Below are 18447 nucleotides of genomic sequence, written 5' to 3' on the forward strand. Positions count from 1 at the left end.
ATCTACATAATACATGATGTGAGCATTCATATACCTAAATTTGTTTCTAGCATTTTGAGTGGTTAGTTTGTTAAAATATCTTTAATTTAATGTTGATTATCTGAAAAGCCACCTTTGGGACAATGTTTGATTTGCATGGCTTGTAAGGACCTGTTGCAGTCTTATTTGTCCTGTTTTATTTTGTGGTTAACATTTTTGATCAACTTGTGGAACATAAATCACAAACACTGTCAGTGGGCAACAGAATTTGATAAAAACTCATGTTTGGTCATTGGGTATCTCTCATCCCCATCACTCATTCAGTGATCTGGACAGCAAAAATGAGCATGAGTGAATACTGAAGTACAAACGGGGAAAAAACTGCTTTACAGTGCAGAGCAGTACAGTGCAATGTTACGGCACAACAAAGCCTATTTAGCACAATACAGGATGACATATCACATCAAAATACCAGGGCTGACTGTGAAATGCTGACAATACACAAATGAGTTGATTCAAATGTAATGTTGCTTCTTTCCATTTTGGTAGCTTTGTTCCATGTTTGCACATATAGTATATAACTTACAGTATTATGATTTTAATTTATTAAATCAATTACTGTATTATGATAACATGCATTAATATTGTCTTGTGTTTTCTGTATAAATGACATGACAGAAATAGTGGATTTCAAATGTTTCATTTCTGACTGCTTTGTATCAGACAGATTTTAATAGAAGCAGGGTATGACTGTGTTTGGGATACTCAATTCTTCTTGGAGAGGGAATCTTTCTGCAAGAATGTCAACATTGCTTTGAGAGATAGTTTTCAAAATCTATGGAGACATGCTCTAGAGTCGAGTAGTAAATGTTTGTTTTATCGAAATTTCAAAAGTGGATTTGGTAGAGAAAAATATATAAGTCAAATGCCTGATAATTATGTTGTCAGCTTCTTCAGATTTCGAAGTAGTAATCATAAGGTGGAAATAGAAACAGGGAGACACAAAGGCATAGCACTAGAGTTATTTTATAATGGAATGTCCCAATTATGATTAGTTACGAAATAGATATGTTCCTAAAAAATATTTGTCTCCAAAATCGGTTTTTAATTTTTGTAATATGCTCAAAGGAGGCAAAAAAGTCATTTTAGCTGTAAGATGATTAGATTTGCAAATATTGCCTAGCTATATTTTGAAGTTAAAAGACATTTGTGTTTTCTCAACTTTAATGTGACATTGTTGTGTATTTGGAAATGTTTGTTCTGGGCATGAAAAGATTATTTTGCAGTAATCCTCCATACTCCAATAGGAGTGAAAGGATAATTAAAACTTGAAACTTGAAACAGATACTGCAGTCAGTGCCCGCCACTCTAGCACTGCTGGAGCATGAGAGTACGGAGGACTCGCTGCGCTGTCGTACTCGGCTGGCAGAACTTCTGCACTGTCTGATGTATCTGCATGCTGGCTTCCCTGATCTGTATGACCCTGTCCTGGACCTCATCAAGGTAGGATGGGGAGAGGGTGTGTGTGTGTCAGTGTGAGTGTGTGTGTTTGTGTGTGTGTGTGTGTGTGTGTGTGTGTGTGAACATGCATGCTGCATGTGTTTGTGTAAGCATGTATTGGTCTTCAGCTTTATGTCTTTTAGTTTTAAGTGATATTTGTGTGTGTGTGTGTGTGTGTGTGTGTGTGTGTGTGTGTGTTATATAGCATTATGAATTGCTAAACTCGTGAACCTGAGAGAAAAAAAAAAAAGAAAAAAAAAGTGCCCTTCTTTATGTGTGTTGAATAGCTTCAAAAAGTATTATTTTTTATTTTGTCCCCTATAGCAAAGACTGAGCGTTTTTCCAAACTTATTTCTTAAATTCATACAATGCTTTCATACACACACAAAAAAGCATTCACATGCAAAAGGGAAACCAAAATATACAGCTGAAAATGTTTTTTCTCAATTATGTGTTTACTTTCAAACAAAGAAGTAAATTAGTTATTTCTTATTCATAGCCATATTTCTCAAACAAAGATCTATTTTGTTTCAGTTATATTTTGTTAGTTTGTGCTGTCATACTGTCCTGAAATAAAGACAAATGACAGGAATCTCTTAAACAACAACAACAACACACACACACAAAGAAAAAAAGAAAAGAAAAGAAAAGAAACCCTGACAGCTGAATAGTAGTGGAAAACAAAGGTAATAATTCTATTCTTCAGTCAGTGAAGACTAGACAGAGTTAAGGGATTAAAAAAAAAAAAAAAGCTGGAACAGAGAAAACAGCGGTGAATGAATAGATTATACTTCAGTTCTGTTTTGTGTTGTATAATGCAGTGTTGATTTACATTTTAATTACTGATTTTGTTTAATTTTTCATTCAAACTGATTTGTGAAATTCAGTACTAGTAAATAAAAGAAACCATGAAATATTAAATAAAAAGTGAATTTGAAAGAACAGAGGAAGAAAAAAGAAACAAGAAAAGCATAGAAACAACCAACCTCTATTGAAAATTGAAAAAAAAAGTACTTACAATTTTTCACTTCAATAATGACACTAAAAAACAAAAAAAGAAAAAAAAAAGAAAAAAGAAATAAACAAGAAAAAGAAACAAAAAAACAAAAACAAAAAAAATCACTAGCCAACTAAACAAAAAACACACCAAAAAGTGAGAAGAAAGAAGTTTGGAAACGCAAGGGAGATAATTCAGGTGGCAAGAACGAGAACTGCATGAGTAATTAATCGCCCACCATATCCTACAACTTATGAAATGATTAAGACCAGAGTCCTTTGCTCACCTTTTTATACAACAAAATACAGTGATGTGTTTTGATGCATGCCAACCGTTAAAAACTAATTTTGCTTTGATTTGAACGAAATTGGATCAGTTTAGTAACATGAAATGTCGCTTTACCAAATAGTGAGATTGTGTTGATTCACCACCTTCAGGTTTTGAGGGGTAAGGGAGAGTAATACAATACAATACATAGCTTTGCCTTAGTGGTAGAGTTGTGACAAGTAATGTTTGTAGGCCCTACCTGGTTGAGGGAGGGCGGAAGAAATCAATAAAGAGAAGGCTATGTTAGGACTATTGTGTTTCTGGAAATGCAGAACAAGGTTAGGGATAGGCTAACTTAGTAATTATTGTATATACATGCTCAATAGAATGGTAGGGGGAACCTCCCTCACTTATTATAAATGTCTCACTGCAAATATTTTTATGTGTAAATAAGAAATATTATTGATTTAATTCCCATTTCTGCTGTGCATAAACAATAAAATTGCTGTCTTAACGGTCTCTATTTTCTTTTCATCTCTCCAAAGAGCTCTGTCTGTCTTATCCTGTCTTTCCTTCCCCCAAAGGAGAGTAAAATTACACATAGTTTATATTTCAAAGAGGGCATCAGATTACGTGGGCTGATTCATCACATCTGCTTTATGGGCATAAAAGCTGAGCGTTTGCGTTTCAGTCTGAGGGTCCCCGGAGTTTGAATCTTGGTAACGGCGTCTGGTTGGTAAAGGGTTGAGATTTTTCCATCTCCCAGGTCAATGTATGTGCAGTTCTGCTAGAGCCTGGACCCCCTTCGTGTGTATATGCACACAGAAGATTAAAGATCCTGTAATCCATATGAGTGGTTTGGTGGGTTATGGAGACAGGAAAATAACCAGCATGATTCAACCATAACAGTCATCGGCAAGTTGATGTTGGTTGTGTAGCAGAAAGAAGAAGAAGAAGAAGAAAAAAAAGGTTGGATGCAGAGGAAACAGATGTCTGACCTGTGCACAAACCCCATAGCATTCAGGTCTCAAAACATTGAAATAAGAAGCATTTATTTATTAACTTGATTTGTCTGTGTTAGGGAAAATAAAACAAAAACAGCTCATTACGGGGGTGGGAGGTGGGGGGAGGGGGGGAAGGTAATGCTATAGGTTAGTGCTAATGTGTATCAATTCTTCAACATCAGTGTACAGAAAAATTTGTTCTCCTTGAAGTTTTGTCATCATTAATGTGTACCATGTTGTGACTGGAGGTGTTTTTTGGGTTTTTTTTTGGTGTTTGTTTGTTGGTTTTTTTATATGAAAAAAATAGTATGATATATTTGTTCATTATTATTATTAAAAAAAAAAAATTCTGTATGTACACAAAACAATTTAGAAAATAATCCTTGTATTACTGTAATTTAATGATCTGTGGGGTGTTCGTCTATGCAACTAAAATATTCTGTTCTGTGTAATTATGTGAAATCACAGTGATGTCATGAAATGTTAAGATTGGAAGGAAAGAGAGTCTTTATTTAGAAAATAAAAATCAATCACACCAGTTCTTAAAAAAAAAAAAAAAAGCAACTACAACAAAACAGTTAAGAAAAACCTGCACCAAAAGTCTTTGCCAGCTTAACATTACACAAAACACACTGATCATCCACAGGACGTGCCCTGCCCCAGCTCGGAGGAGATCAACAGCCGACTGTCGGAGAGTCGTTGGACGGCCCAGCAGTGTCAGACCAGTGCTACCCCACAATTCTCCTTGCTGCTCAAGTCGGAGACGGGCAAGACAGGGCTGTTCAATCTGGGCAACACTTGTTACATGAACAGCGTCCTGCAGTCGCTCTTCATGTGTGATGAGTGAGTACATGATGTTTGTGTGTCTGTGTGATTTTGATTGCATGTGTATGGAGAGTTTTGGGTTGTATATTGGCTTCCAGTGTTTTTGTGTGTGTGTTTTTTTTTGTTTTTTCAAGAATGTATATGAATGTGTTTTTGATAGCAACTTTACACTGAAAAGAAGGAATGTGGAGAAGATCAGAGTGGGGAGACCAAAGCCACTTGCACACATGCACACACATGAGCTTGAGACATATGCTTGCACACACATACACACACAAGGAGGAAGACAGGATGAAACTGTACACTGCACAGGATGAGCATTGTGCATGTGAATTTAAATAAACAATTTAAATAAACAATGCAGTAAAAAAAGAATAGGGTGGATAAAATTTGTGTATAAATGAATTTGTGTTTGAGGGCATGTTTGTGGATGTAGCCATTTTTGAAATGCAATACTTTTGACCAGTGTGTGTGTGTGTGTGTGTGTGTGTGTGTGTGCATGCACAGTTTTCGGCGTCGGGCTTTGCAGCGGACTCCTACTCCTGAGGAATGCTTGTTGGACAAATTGCAGTACATCTTTGCCTCTCTGCTTCTTTCCCAGGTTAGTGTGGTCTTCATCAGCAAAAATGTTTTTAACAGGATTCATCACAAAGAAAATACTTTTGGGAAATGTGTACACCACAAGATCTATTTCTTCTTTCTATTGTTATTTCTTTTTTTTTGTTTTCTTTTTCTTTTTTTTCTTCTTTTCTTGCTTATAATCTTTTGTTGCTTTTCTTTCTTTATTTCTTTCCATTCCTTGTTCAGTTTCTTTCTAAGCAGGTGTTACCAATATCACAGTGAGGTTGACTTATTTGTGAAACATTAGCAGATCTTAACATAATTACCAGTGAGATTGACTTATTTGTGGAATATTAAATTTTGTCTCAGTTACAGTGAGATTGACCTGTTTGCGAAACAAATACCAACATTACCCTGCAAGGCTGGCTTAACTCATTACAGATTTCATTGTTGACATTCAATATTGTTGGTTGGCAGAGGCCAGCGATTGCCCCGATGAAGTTCCTGTCAGCATCACGGCCTCCGTGGTTCACCCCAGGGCAGCAGCAGGACTGCTCTGAGTTCCTCAAGTTCTTGCTGGACCAGGTCCATGAGCAGGAGCTGGTGGCCAACAAGAAGCGCTCTAAAGCCTCCTCCCCCAAAAGGAAAGAGTCTAAGATGGAAATAGACTCCGCAGGAAAAGAGAAAATGGAAACAGAAGAGAGTGAGGGTGCAACTGCACTGTGGGATGGTAGTGTTGTGGACAGTGAGAAGGACAGCACACTTGTGAGGGAGTGGTTTGGGGGCAAGATGCGGCTGACATCACGCTGCCTGTCATGCCAGCAGGAGTCTCACCGTGTGGAGGATTTCATCGACATCTCCCTTGCCTTCCCTCAGGCTGGGAATGACAACGTGGCTCTCACCTCCCCACCTTCCCTCAAGGCCCTCATCGGGGGTGGGTCCCACCTGCCCAACAGTCAGGTCACCACCCAGCCTCAAGACTCTGCTGCTGTAAGTTTTTCTGTGATTTTTTGGGTGTTTTTTCCAGGCTTGGATGGTTTAACGTGCTCCAGCCATAGGCATAGATACATGTGTAGGGAGGGGTAAATGGAGTAGGGAGCCCAACTGCTGATCTGTAAGACATGTAACACAACTTTAAACGTAGTACATAATTATGATGTAAGAAAGTTTCATCATTTACGATATATTGTTTAAGTTGTTGTGTTGGTGTTGCTGATGTGGTTTGCATAGGTTTCTGTGGGGTTCCTGACCAATTCTTGTGTGTTGTTCACTTTCTGGGGTTCATAATTTTAACAAAATGTAATCATAATGAAAAAGAAAAAAGATTGAACTGTAATCAGCATGAACCCACTGCAAGTTATTTTCTGAAAGTTGATAGTTATTGTATGCAATGGAGAAAAAACAACATTGTTCCATGTATGTACACAAAAGTATATGCTACGCCAGATAAGTTTTGCTTGTTAACGATTACATACACTGCTCATATATTTACTGAACAAGTAACATAATTCATGCTGAGGCTTCCAGAGAGCATGGTGCACTAAATATAGTGGTGGAGGTATTTTTGTGATAGAAGTGGTATGTAACTGTGTTCATATAATTCAAAGAGTATATCTCTGTGACTGAGTGTAATGATGTATGAGGATTACAAAATCACTGTCTGTCCTTTGTTTTTATGCTTTTCAAATAGGAATTCTCACACGTAACACATGAACACATGCACACACACAAACATGTATGTGTGCATGTGTACACTCACACACACACACACACACATGCACATAAATATACACATACTTAGGCACACACACATACACAAACACACTAAGACTGATCCTGCGTTCAATGTTGTGAACAGAGCATGCTGAAGTCTCCCACGCCAGTGAGTCCCCCGGCCAGTGACAGTCCCCCACCCCGGGCGACCATGCACTTGACTGAGCTGCTGAGCCACTACCTGAGTGCTGAGCGGATGGAGGGAGACAACCAGTACCACTGTGAGCGCTGCGGAAAGCTGCAGGATGGAGAGCGTACCATCAACATTGTGCGCTGTCCCCAATACCTCATCCTCACCCTGTTGCGCTTCAACTACGATGCAAAGACCCAGACACGCTCCAAGGTGAGGGCTGGACTGGAGGGAAGGGAGGAGGGTTTGAGGATAATTGGTTACCCGGTGTGTGTGAAGAACGTCTTTTTGTGCTTGCTCATTTGTGAAGAGAGAGTGAGTTCTTCTCATCATTGGCATATTGTCTGTTCATTATAAGGTGACTTTGACACATACGCATGCATTTGTTTCAGTGCACATGCATAATGGTTTGGGGGAGTGGTACGGTTGATGAGGGGATGGGTGTTTGGAGTGGGAGGTGGGATGAGAGATGGGGAAAAAATAGCCGAACTAATGGAAGAAAGTGTGTGTTTGATCATGTACATGTACTTTTGAAATTGTGAATAAGCATGAAAATGGACATGAAAGAGAGGGAGTGTATGTGTGTGTGTGTTTGTGTGTGTGTGTGTGTGTGTTCAGCATAACAAGGAAAATCCAAATGATTGTTGTAGATTTCTTTAAAGAACTTTGAAAATAACTGATGAAAGTTACTGAGACTACATCCCACACAACTGTTCTGGCAAAATGCATCCAAGAAAAGTCACAAACTGTCAAATCCGTAAAATGAAAACAGAACTACTTATGTGATCACTGCCATGCTCCTAACTTGGGTACAAGAAGCCTCAGACCTGTGATGACCGTGCAATGAGATCATTGGAAGACTCATTACGATGAGACAACTACATTGATCAGTTTTGTTTTTATCTTCATAAAGGAATACTGATGCAATATACCATTTGGGTTAGCATGTTGATTGTAGTGTGACGTTGTTTCTGAAAACCAAAGTATACAGTACAAGATTTAGATGGTATACATGTCAGACTGGATATACATGTATGTGTGTGAAAAGAAAAATGCATGACCACTTTCACATGCAATCTGCCATTGTAGGGGAAATAACTCATGCACCTCACAACACATTTATCATTGGATTTGGATTGTGTGGCCATTCAGTTGCTGACTTTTTTTTCCATCTTGAAAAAATTGCTTTAATATAAAGTTATTAGTTGATTTGAAATATATATATATATATATATATATTTTTTTTTTTTTGCATGATAAAATTTAATGATTACATTTGTATGATTTGATTTTTTTTTTTTTTTTTTTTTCAACATGAAGTCTTTTATGTCCAAATTACTTGCGCAGATATTCCGTGAAGTGTCTTGCCCACGTACCCTTGCATTGCCAGTTCAAGGCCCCAGTTCTGATGGTGGAGTCAACAGCTCCACGGCAGCCAAAAGACGGAAGAAGCTGCTGCACCACCTGCAGCCCAGGCTGCCCTCCTCTGTGTCTTCCTCCCCAGAAAACTGTGAACTGTATGGCCTCTGCTCTGTCGTCGTTCATTCTGGAGCATCCTCAGAGTGTGGTCATTACTACTGCTTCTCTCGCCACTCCCAGGTGGATGATGTGGATGCAGTGATCTCCAGTCTGGACAAAGTTGGGGCTGTGAATTCGTGTTCTGTGGACGTGGGTGCCAGCAGTGTGTGCTCAGGGGATGGTGGTGCCACCATGGAGGTTCCCATGCCCGAGGAGGAAATGGACATTGACTTCCTGCAGGACAAGTGGTGTCTGTTTAATGACGCGCGTGTGTCCAGCATGAATTTCTCCTCCTTCCAGAACCTGGGGAAACGTTTCCAGAAGGACACGCCGTACGTGCTGGTGTACAGGAAGTTGTCACTGGATTCAGAGGATGGCCAGCCTTCGGAACTACCGCTGAGACAGGGGCTGCGAGATGCTGTGAACAAGGACAACAGCCAGTACTTGAAGGTGACACCTTGTGTGTGCAGTATAGGATGGCAGTCAGTGGAGAGAGAGAGAGAGAGAAAGAGTGAGCAGACTGGAGGAAAATACTGTCATTGAGACATTGACTGTGTCTGCCATCAGCCAGCCTCAATCAAAAGAGAGCGGGAGGGAATGGGGTAAACACATATTTTAAAATGAATTTGCATCAGAACAGGTGAAACTAAATCATGAGAAAACAACAAATAAAATCAACATTTAGAAGTGCAGTTAAAAAGAAATTGACAATAATTGAAGAAAAAAAATATATATGGGGTGAAAACAAGTCAATGCTAAATGCTAAGTTATTTTTAAAAAAAAGGTTGAAGAATGTAAAGTGTATTTGGTAAACCTGTTTAAGTTTTAACAGTATGTATTTGTGGTCTGGCTGCTGACTTTTGTGTTTCTTTTTGTCCAGGAACAAGAATTAGCAGCCAAGGCGAAGGCCAGACGACAGAGAACTTCCTCCACCACCACCACCACCTTCACCCACTGGCGGGATTTTGATTCTGATCAGGGGCCGCCAGGCAGTTGTGGGGGAGGGGGAGGGCTGGACACATCAGGGGCCAGGTTTGTGTTCTAGAAGGAGGGGAGGGTAGTGATGTGTGTGCCCTTCAATAGAACTTTGCAGCAGTCGGTTGCCAGCAGGACATGGTGAATTTGCCTGATAGTTTACTGTTTCGCTGATGAAGTTGTGTTTTTTTTTTTATCAAAAAATAGTTATAGATTTTACTTATTGATATGCCACCATTATTGTACACTTCATGTAGATTTTGTACAACACCAGGCAAAGTCTCAGCCGAGATAGTTCACTTGGCAGGGAAGGAAAGAAAAGAACAGTTGAGGGGATAGGGCAGGCAGTGATGATAGACATGTCAGCAAGCTGAAGTGTACAACCCATTCAGTTCATTATTATTTTTTAAGACTTAAAAAAAAAGAAATAAGAAAAATAAATAGTGTTTTTCATTAGAAAGATAAAGAGTAGTATTTCAGTGGAACCTTTCAGTATACAGAACTTACTTTCAATACAAAAATATGGCAGTCAGTAGTTAAGTAAGGAGTGCAGTGTGTACCAGTGGATTTTTTTAATCAAATTGAAAATTAAATTATTTTTGCATTGGAGTTGTTCCATTGAGAGTGAAAGAGAGGGAGAGAGACAAAACATTTTTATTTCACAAGGGTAGTGGAATAAGCACAATTGCTCTTTTTTTTTTTTTTTTTTACACACATTGCTCAGAGAAAAAGTAAAAGAGAAAGAGATAAGAGGGGAACAAACTGTGGGGATCAGAGATGAGATGGTTTTCTGAACGATTTGAATAATGGTCAATAGATTAAGGGGAACTCTTGTAGAACTTATTTTAACGTTTTTGGACTAGACTTGTCAAACAAGTTGCACACAGGATCATGGTTGTTTGGAGTGGAAAATTAATACACCATAAAAGACAGCTTCTATTTTGTGGAAAATTACCTTCTCCAGGGTAACACAGGAAACTAATAATGATAGAGAAATTATTGTATTCAAACACAAACAGTATACTCCTTGCCTTTTTTTTTGTCCAAGGAGCAAAATCATTAGATCTAACCACCAGATTTTAATGGCACTGTACTCCTTTGTAAAAGCTAGTGCATGCCAACATTTTGAGTTGGTAGCAGACTTGCCACAGAAGTTGTGGAATGGTTTCAACGTTCCTGAAGTGAAGGGTAAGATATTTTCCTGTTATTCATGCTGTTCTCAACACTTTTGTACTCTTGTTTCACTTTGTAAGAATGAGTAAAAACGTTATTCACAATTCAGCTGTTTTGGGTTGTTTTTTAATCGTCTTGTACTGGTGCTGGTATGAGTTGCATCCCCATTTTGTCTGTGATATTGAAGAGGTATGCCAAGTCTGTGATTGGTCAGGCTGGAATAAGCATGTTTTTGTTTTCATTTACTACAGTGTATACATGTATATTTGTATCTAGTGTGTGTTAACTTGTGTAAATATGTTGCTCGTTGGATTCAATTTAATTAATGTTCTTGCGTTTTCTACATTTCATTTAAACCTGTTTGACAAGTATTGCCTGCAAGAAAAAAGGAGATTGATTTTGACAGATATGAATATAACACTTGTGCTTTTGAGTTATGAAGACCTGGTGTTTTTTTTTTATTGCACATAATTTATGGTTTTGTCTTTTAAAATTTGTTTTAGTTTTTGTTTTGTTTTCTGAGAAAACTGAAGTGCATTGACCTTTATGGCTGTCTTGAATAGACCAGATTTCCTTTGCTTTACTTCTTTTCTTCATGTTTTTGAAAGATTTATCTTTTTTTGTTTGTTTTTTGTGCCCAACTTTTCTGTTAATTTTGGATTCTGTTTAACAGTCAGAGTAGTACCACTTCCAGTAACAGACTAGACATGTATACAGAGTGAATACTCAGAATAGCAATGTACTAGCACTTTGTAGGTATTTTGGCTTACAGATGATTGCATTTCAAATTCAATGAAGTGTGATCCTATTTTCAAACTCATTTTTAAAGTTTAAAAAACAAAATGTGTGAAAATATTTAGGGTTTGTTTTAGCTGTGTACAGTTTTCATTTTTTGTGAAGACATTTTCACATGGCAGCTTTGTAGTTTCCTGTGTGTACAATTGTAACTGCAGTGTGTGTGTGTAGAAACAGGAGAGGTTATGACATTGTTTTGCCACAGATTTTCTTCTGAATTATGTAACATACCTTTCTGTTTAATGGAATGTTAAAAAACCCACTTTGAAACAAAATAACAAAAATAAGTGATGTAATACTACAAGTGGCTTAAATGTACTGTACACTCATACAGGAACAGTAAGTAAAGGCAAGCCAGAGTTTAGTATCATATTTAGATATACCCTTATTGGCTTTCTTCAGAAATAAGTGGATTCTCATGGCTGGATTTTTAGCATTTTTGATGTGTAGGTCTGTAACTAATAAGACTTGTTTACCAGTTGTCAGTCGTTCAGTTTTGGGTGTGTGTTCTTAATAATGAAAAAAAAAAAAAATCATTTTGACAGCATTCAAATTTCAATGTAATAAACTTCATTGGTTCAAGGGGTAAAACATTGCAACATGTAAGAAAAAGGTTGCTGCACATTTATTTACAAACAAGCACATGATAATGCATGCATACGTATTTGATGTTCAGTACCCCAAAATACAGCTTGTTTACATTCTTTGTTTAATTCATTTTAATGCAGAAACAACTGTCAGGGTAGGGCTGGGGCTGTAAACTTTACAATAGATTAAACGCCTGCTTTAATTAATTGCAGCAGAACTCGACCTCCTCTCAAATAGATTGTTTCCTTTTTCTTCTTGTCCCATAAGCCTGGGAAACATTTCATTGTCACAGAGTTCTCCCAAACCAGATTAATAATAGTTGGAAATAAAACTTTCCAAACAGTATCTTTTTGCTTTGTTAAGGTTTTTGCTGCCTAAACATATGTTGGTGTTATTTTCATTGATGGACAATTGATGGCTTTGTGTCAGTCCAGTTAAGCTGGTCTGAGGGAACCGCACAGGAAGATGGTAGGGAGGGTGGAGGTGGTTCACATCAGGCACACTATTCTTTGTGTGACTGTTACCACACTCCCAGCTTGTTGCAAACTAAGTTTTCAGCTGGCATATATGGCCTTTACGAGCCTTAAGGAGAAAAGCCTTCAAGACAATCACATCATCCAGCACAGGAATCACAGAATAGAAAATGTTGTCCTGGTACTATACTGCACATTTTTTTTTCTGGTGTAACTGCAGCACCTAGTCTTTTAGCTAGCAGGCATGAAAGAGCCATCGGTTTCTGACAGTTCACAATGACGTTCTGAGATACCACTAGGGCTGGTTTGCATGAGTGGGCTTGTCTTGGCAGCTCCTAGTCTGCTTAATTAATGTTAAGAATTTTCTTGTCTGTGAAATCAGCATACTGATAGACTAAGGAAATCTCTGAACACAAAGTAAATTCAGTGCTGCAACATTTGCTTGTACTTCCAGCCCAGGACACCAGTTTCACCACATTTGCCTACAGTATGAACAGACTTCATGGAGATCTGTTTGAGAGCTTGCCATTCTGATAAGTCATTCGGATGAGTCAGTAAATCGATGTCCTATGTGTAGCATGCATTTAGCACACATATATATATGAAAAAGAATCCACAGCAACAAAAGTGCAGTCCCTGTTAAAATTCTGTAGAAAAACCCACTTTGATAAAACAAATACACTTGCACTTGCAGAGAGGGAAAAAAAGGAAAAAGTTGGCACTGTCTGGGGAGAACAGTCCAAATTTCACACAGAGAGATCTGTTGTGACAAAATGTAGTATTACAAAACAATCCAATAACATGCTGATTTGCCACATTCTCCTCTGCCCACTGTATGGATTGCTTAGTCCATGTGCTCCCAACAATAGTTTAGGCATGGACATTGGAAGTGGAGCAAGAGATACCATCATCCTTTAAGTGGGATATGTTTCTAGTGCTCTTGGCATGAGGGTGTTTTACAGGATGATTACTGTGTTGGGTTAAGTGGGAATCACATGGTATTAAGTCTTGAATGCATTGCCTCTATTGTTTTATTGTTTCCCTGACAATGTATTTTTTTACAAGTAGAAGATATTTAAAACAATTGAAACAATTTTAAAAACTTGTAGAACTAGAAAATGTTTTGGATGAAACACTATGATATAAACTACACATTTCTGGTTGGTTCTTCAAGGAGGTTATGGTCACACTAAACACACATAGTTGCAGAAAATGAGGAACAGTGTGTTATAGTTTTGTTAATATTCATGTTGTTTCACCGTTTCTTTTATATTTTTTCCCTTTCCCATTTCATTATTTGCTCCCCCCCCCCCCCCCCCCTACTGATCTGTGTTGCAAAAATATAAAGTGTTGATTTCCTAGTTTCTGTGTTTTGGTGTGTGTGTGTGTATAATGTGTGTGTTTTATAAACAGTTTTGTTTGCAATCAATAGGTTTATTTTTTGTGTATAATGATAGCCAATATTCTTAATTCTTTGACTAGTTATACTGACTGCTGTGTGCTTTCTTTTGATGTATTGTCCTATTATTTATCACACCTCACATCTATTTATACTGACTAATGTGTGCTTTCTTTTGATGTATTGTCCTATTATTTATCACACCTCACATCTATTTATACTGACTAATGTGTGCTTTCTTTTGATGTATTGTCCTATTATCTATCACACCTCACATCTATTTATACTGACTACTGTGTGCTTTCTTTTGATGTATTGTCCTATTATTTATCACACCTCACATCTGTTTGTACTGACTAATGTGTGCTTTCTTTTGATGTATTGTCCTATTATTTATCACACCTCACATCTATTTATACTGACTACTGTGTGCTTTCTTTTGATGTATTGTCCTATTATCTATCACACCTCACATCTATTTATACTGACTACTGTGTGCTTTCTTTTGATGTATTGTCCTATTATCTACCACACCTCATATCTGTTTATATTGACTACTATGCGCTTTCTTTTGATGTATTGTCCTATTATTTATCACACCACACATCTGTTTGTACTGACTACTGTGTGCTCTCTTTTGATGTATTGTCCTATTATTTATCACACCACACATGTGGAGTGATGGCCTAGAGGTAACGCGTCTGCCTAGGAAGCGAGAGAATCTGAGCGCATGGGTGCAAATCACGGTTCAGTCGCCAATATTTTTTCCCCCGCCACTAGACCTTGAGTGGTGGTCTGGACGCTAGTCATTCGGATGAGAAGATAAAGCAAGGTCATGTGTGCAGCATACACTTAGCCCACGTAAAAGAACCCACGGCAATAAAAGGGCTGTTCCTGGCAAAATTCAATAGAAAAATCCACTTTGATAGGAAAAACAAATAAAACAATATGCAGGAAAAAATACAAAAAAAATGGGTGGCGCTCGTTTCGTTTATTTATTTATAGTCTGTTCATCTAAGATGATATTAGACTGAAAATAAATGATATTATTATTATTATTATTTGGATTATTATCATTTCTATCATGATGATTGTTATTATTAATTAGAAATTGACATTTCTGTATATTTGAATGAAAAGGGGGCCGTTGAGATGGAGGGGAGGGGGTGGTGGTGGAAGGGGGAGGGGACTAAGATTAGTAAGAAAGGGAGAGAGAGAGAGAGAGAGAGAGAGAGAGAACAGAATGTGGAAAAGATAGTACAAAATCTAAAATGGAGAGGGTGAGTGTCAGTGATTGGAGAAAGAAAAAATATAATACTGGAAGGGTGTGTTTGAGAGGCGGGACGGGGGAAGCGGGATTTGGACAAAAAAAATTATCAATAATAAAATATTGTATGCACTACTTCTGTAGATTATTATTTGAAAAGAGGTTCATGTGGGGACCTACAATACACAACCAACTGGACTATTTAACACATAACTAGCTAACTTTGATAAAGAACAGTTTGAAATATATAACTTTTTCCAAAAAATGTTAACATTTGAAACGGGTAACATGTGTTCCATAATTTCTGGAGGCAAAAACGGTTTCATTACTAAACAGCGGGTTAAAACGTGCTCTACCGTTAAATGTTCCTTGCAAATGCATTCAATATTTTCACAATATTTTGTGTATGGGGCATTTAGTAATAACCTAAATAGCATGCTCTTAACAGCCCTGCCAGTTCTTTGAGCATTTAATAAGGCAGCAGTGTTAACTTCTAAAGACAGCAAGGAATTTTGCATATTTCTTTCAACAATATTACACATTTCAGATGATGATAAACGATGAGGAAGTTCAATTGCATTTAAAGCGTTTTTAGCTCCAAGCTTTGCAAGATGATCTGCACGTTCATTAGAGAAAAGCCCACAGTGTGAGGGAATCCAGCACATTTCAGTATTAGTTCCTCTCATTTGAATACAGTGAATCAAAAATCTTATTTAAAAAAATGATGTTATAATTAATGTTCGTACAACCTGATTTGATAGACTGCAGAACTGAATTTGAATTGACACAAAATAAAACATTAATCAAGTTTAGGGGCAGATCAATTAGATATGTTAATGCCATAATGATGGCAATTAATTCAGCTGTAAAAATTGTGAAGCCCTTTCCAATATGATATGACTGTTCAATTTTCAAAGCAGGAATTGCATATCCAGAACCAGCAAACTGATTTTCTAGAACAGAACCATCTGTATATATTTTTAAGTGGTGGGGGTATGTTTCAGACAAGTGTGATTTGACTCGAGAAGCTAGTATATTGGGATTTTCATCTTTCTTAATGTCACAATATTGAATGTCCAAAGCTGCTCCTGTTAATTCCCATAATGGAACTGGTGAAGTGCTCATAATCGGAGCAACATTTTGTGGATCAACATTTGATTGATTAATAGTATCAGACATGTATGTAGAAATAGTTTCAAGATTTCTGTTCTGTTTAGTGGGTGACGCGTTCAGTGTACCGACGCGCTCTGCCTGGGGAGAGTAGCCCGAATTTCACACAAAGAAATCTGTTGTGACAAAAAGGGAAGTACAGATTAATTTATACCGACTTCTGCGTGCTCTCTTTTGATGTATTGTCTTATTATTTATCACACCTCACATGCGAATCAAAGTCAGCAACCTCCCCTCCATCCTCCTGCAATCAGTTTTCTGTTTGCATCTTGCTGTATGTGGAACATCTGTCATGTTCCCTCTTCCCCTCACCTTCCAAACCCATATCACTTATCAGTCATCTTGATCTCACTGCAGAATTTAAAAAAAAAAAAAAAAAAAAAAAAAAAAAAAAAAAAAAAAAAAAAAAAAAATTCCCTCTTCCTCAAAAATTCCACCAGCTCACCTGCTTCCCTTAATTACATTCCATGGACAAGTTTGGTAAGACGATGACCTAGGATATTTATGTGCAAATTTTTTTCCACCAGAGCTGTTGACCTCAATTTGTTCTTTTGATTACTCTCTCCATACACACTCTTCTCTCCCTTCCCTTCTCCCTCAAGAAAAATCATCGTCTGTATAAAACATATATATTATAATTGATAAATACCTTTTCTTGAACCTGTGCACTCACTTTATGGTGATGTCATTTTTGTGCATTTCTTAAACATTCAGTTCATCACCACTAAACAAAATCATTATGTAGTTTGCTTCCTACTCAGGGGTGGATGGTTTAAGATTACTTCTTAGATAATCATGAATTAGGGAAGGAACGTGACAGATTCCTGGACAATTGAAGTTTTTAAATTTTTCATGTCATTGTTACAGGTTGTTACACCTCAGCTAAAAAAAGCTGGAGGGAGTGGGATGGGAGGTGGGGTGGGGGAAGAGGGGGGGTTGAGCACGGACTAGGGGTATGAGTTTTCCAAATCATGTGACAGGTTTAGAAATTTTGTCAAAACTTTTCACTATCCATACACAGTGCCAAGTGACAAACAGATTAATACACTGTAAATTCAAACCAGAGTCATAAAATGAAAGGTACTGAGCTAAAATTTATTTATATGTTCATAACCAAATGTGATCAAAATCATCCACTGATAGAAATCTGAGACAGGAATAAGCTTGAGAAAGAAACCTCATAGAGGTAAGGATCACTGTTAAAGGACGGATAGTATAGGGACAGATGTGACTCTCTCCGAATTACATTGTTTCAGTTCAAAATGCTTGAATAACAGCAAGCCTTTCAGTCACTAGTTGCTACCACGCTTGTTCACAGGAGGATTTCCTTGAACAGTTGTCAAAAGATGAAATAACCCTCTCACCCATAATCGAAAAAAGAAAAAAAAGAAAAAAAAAGAAAAGTAAAAAAGACTCATATATTAAATCACCCCCCCCCCTCCCCCAAAAAAAAATCAACAGTAAAAGAACCCAACCATTCATCAGAACATTGTTCTTTCAGCCCAGATCCTAGCCAGTTGTTCAGCAGAAGGTGGGAGATCTTAAGTTGGTGGAGCGATTGGAGATAACGGAGAGGTTTGTGTTTTGGGCTGAACTCAGACTGACTTCTGAGTTGCGCCGATCTTGCCCGACCTGCCGTTGGTTCTTTCGGATTTTGAAGGCGGCCACCATAATGAGAGAGACGAGTGCCAGAGCGGTGAGCCCGAAGGCTGCCAGAGCCAGGTAGAACCAGATGGTTCCGCTGATTGCAGCATTTGTGTCACTTGTACTTGTTAGTTGACCAGTTCTGCAAACATAAATTATATATTGCTTTGGGTTTTTTTTTCCTCTTCACACCAGATTGTTCCTGTATTAAAAGATATTTCACGATCATGATGATTCAAGGGATTAAAATGAAAACATGTAGAATTTTGTTTTCTCTTGACCAGTTAGCAGTGAGTTAAAGTCCTTAAAAATAAAATAAAATAATATAAAATTTAAAGCTCACCGAATACAAAAAACAAAACAACTGTAATAAATGAAATGTAAAATTGGAGTAATATTTATAATTTGA

At 37.6% G+C, this 18447-nt stretch overlaps 1 protein-coding gene across 2 annotated transcripts in view; it reads left to right on the top strand.

Annotated features, from left to right (window-relative positions):
• Nucleotides 1-13919, top strand: part of LOC143298488 (ubiquitin carboxyl-terminal hydrolase 38-like) — a 42553-nt gene extending 28634 nt beyond the window's left edge. For both annotated transcript variants that reach the window (XM_076611303.1, XM_076611302.1), the window contains exons 7-13: nucleotides 1324-1482; nucleotides 4394-4590; nucleotides 5080-5173; nucleotides 5611-6123; nucleotides 6992-7249; nucleotides 8384-9004; nucleotides 9435-13919. In XM_076611303.1, the coding sequence (XP_076467418.1) occupies nucleotides 1324-1482; nucleotides 4394-4590; nucleotides 5080-5173; nucleotides 5611-6123; nucleotides 6992-7249; nucleotides 8384-9004; nucleotides 9435-9599 (2007 nt within the window). In that variant the 3' untranslated portion in view covers nucleotides 9600-13919. The remainder of the gene's footprint in view (nucleotides 1-1323; nucleotides 1483-4393; nucleotides 4591-5079; nucleotides 5174-5610; nucleotides 6124-6991; nucleotides 7250-8383; nucleotides 9005-9434) is intronic.
• Nucleotides 13920-18447: the final 4528 nt, after the last annotated feature.

Source organism: Babylonia areolata, chromosome 24 (genome assembly GCF_041734735.1).
Source record: "Babylonia areolata isolate BAREFJ2019XMU chromosome 24, ASM4173473v1, whole genome shotgun sequence".
Lineage (NCBI taxonomy): Eukaryota > Metazoa > Mollusca > Gastropoda > Neogastropoda > Buccinidae > Babylonia > Babylonia areolata.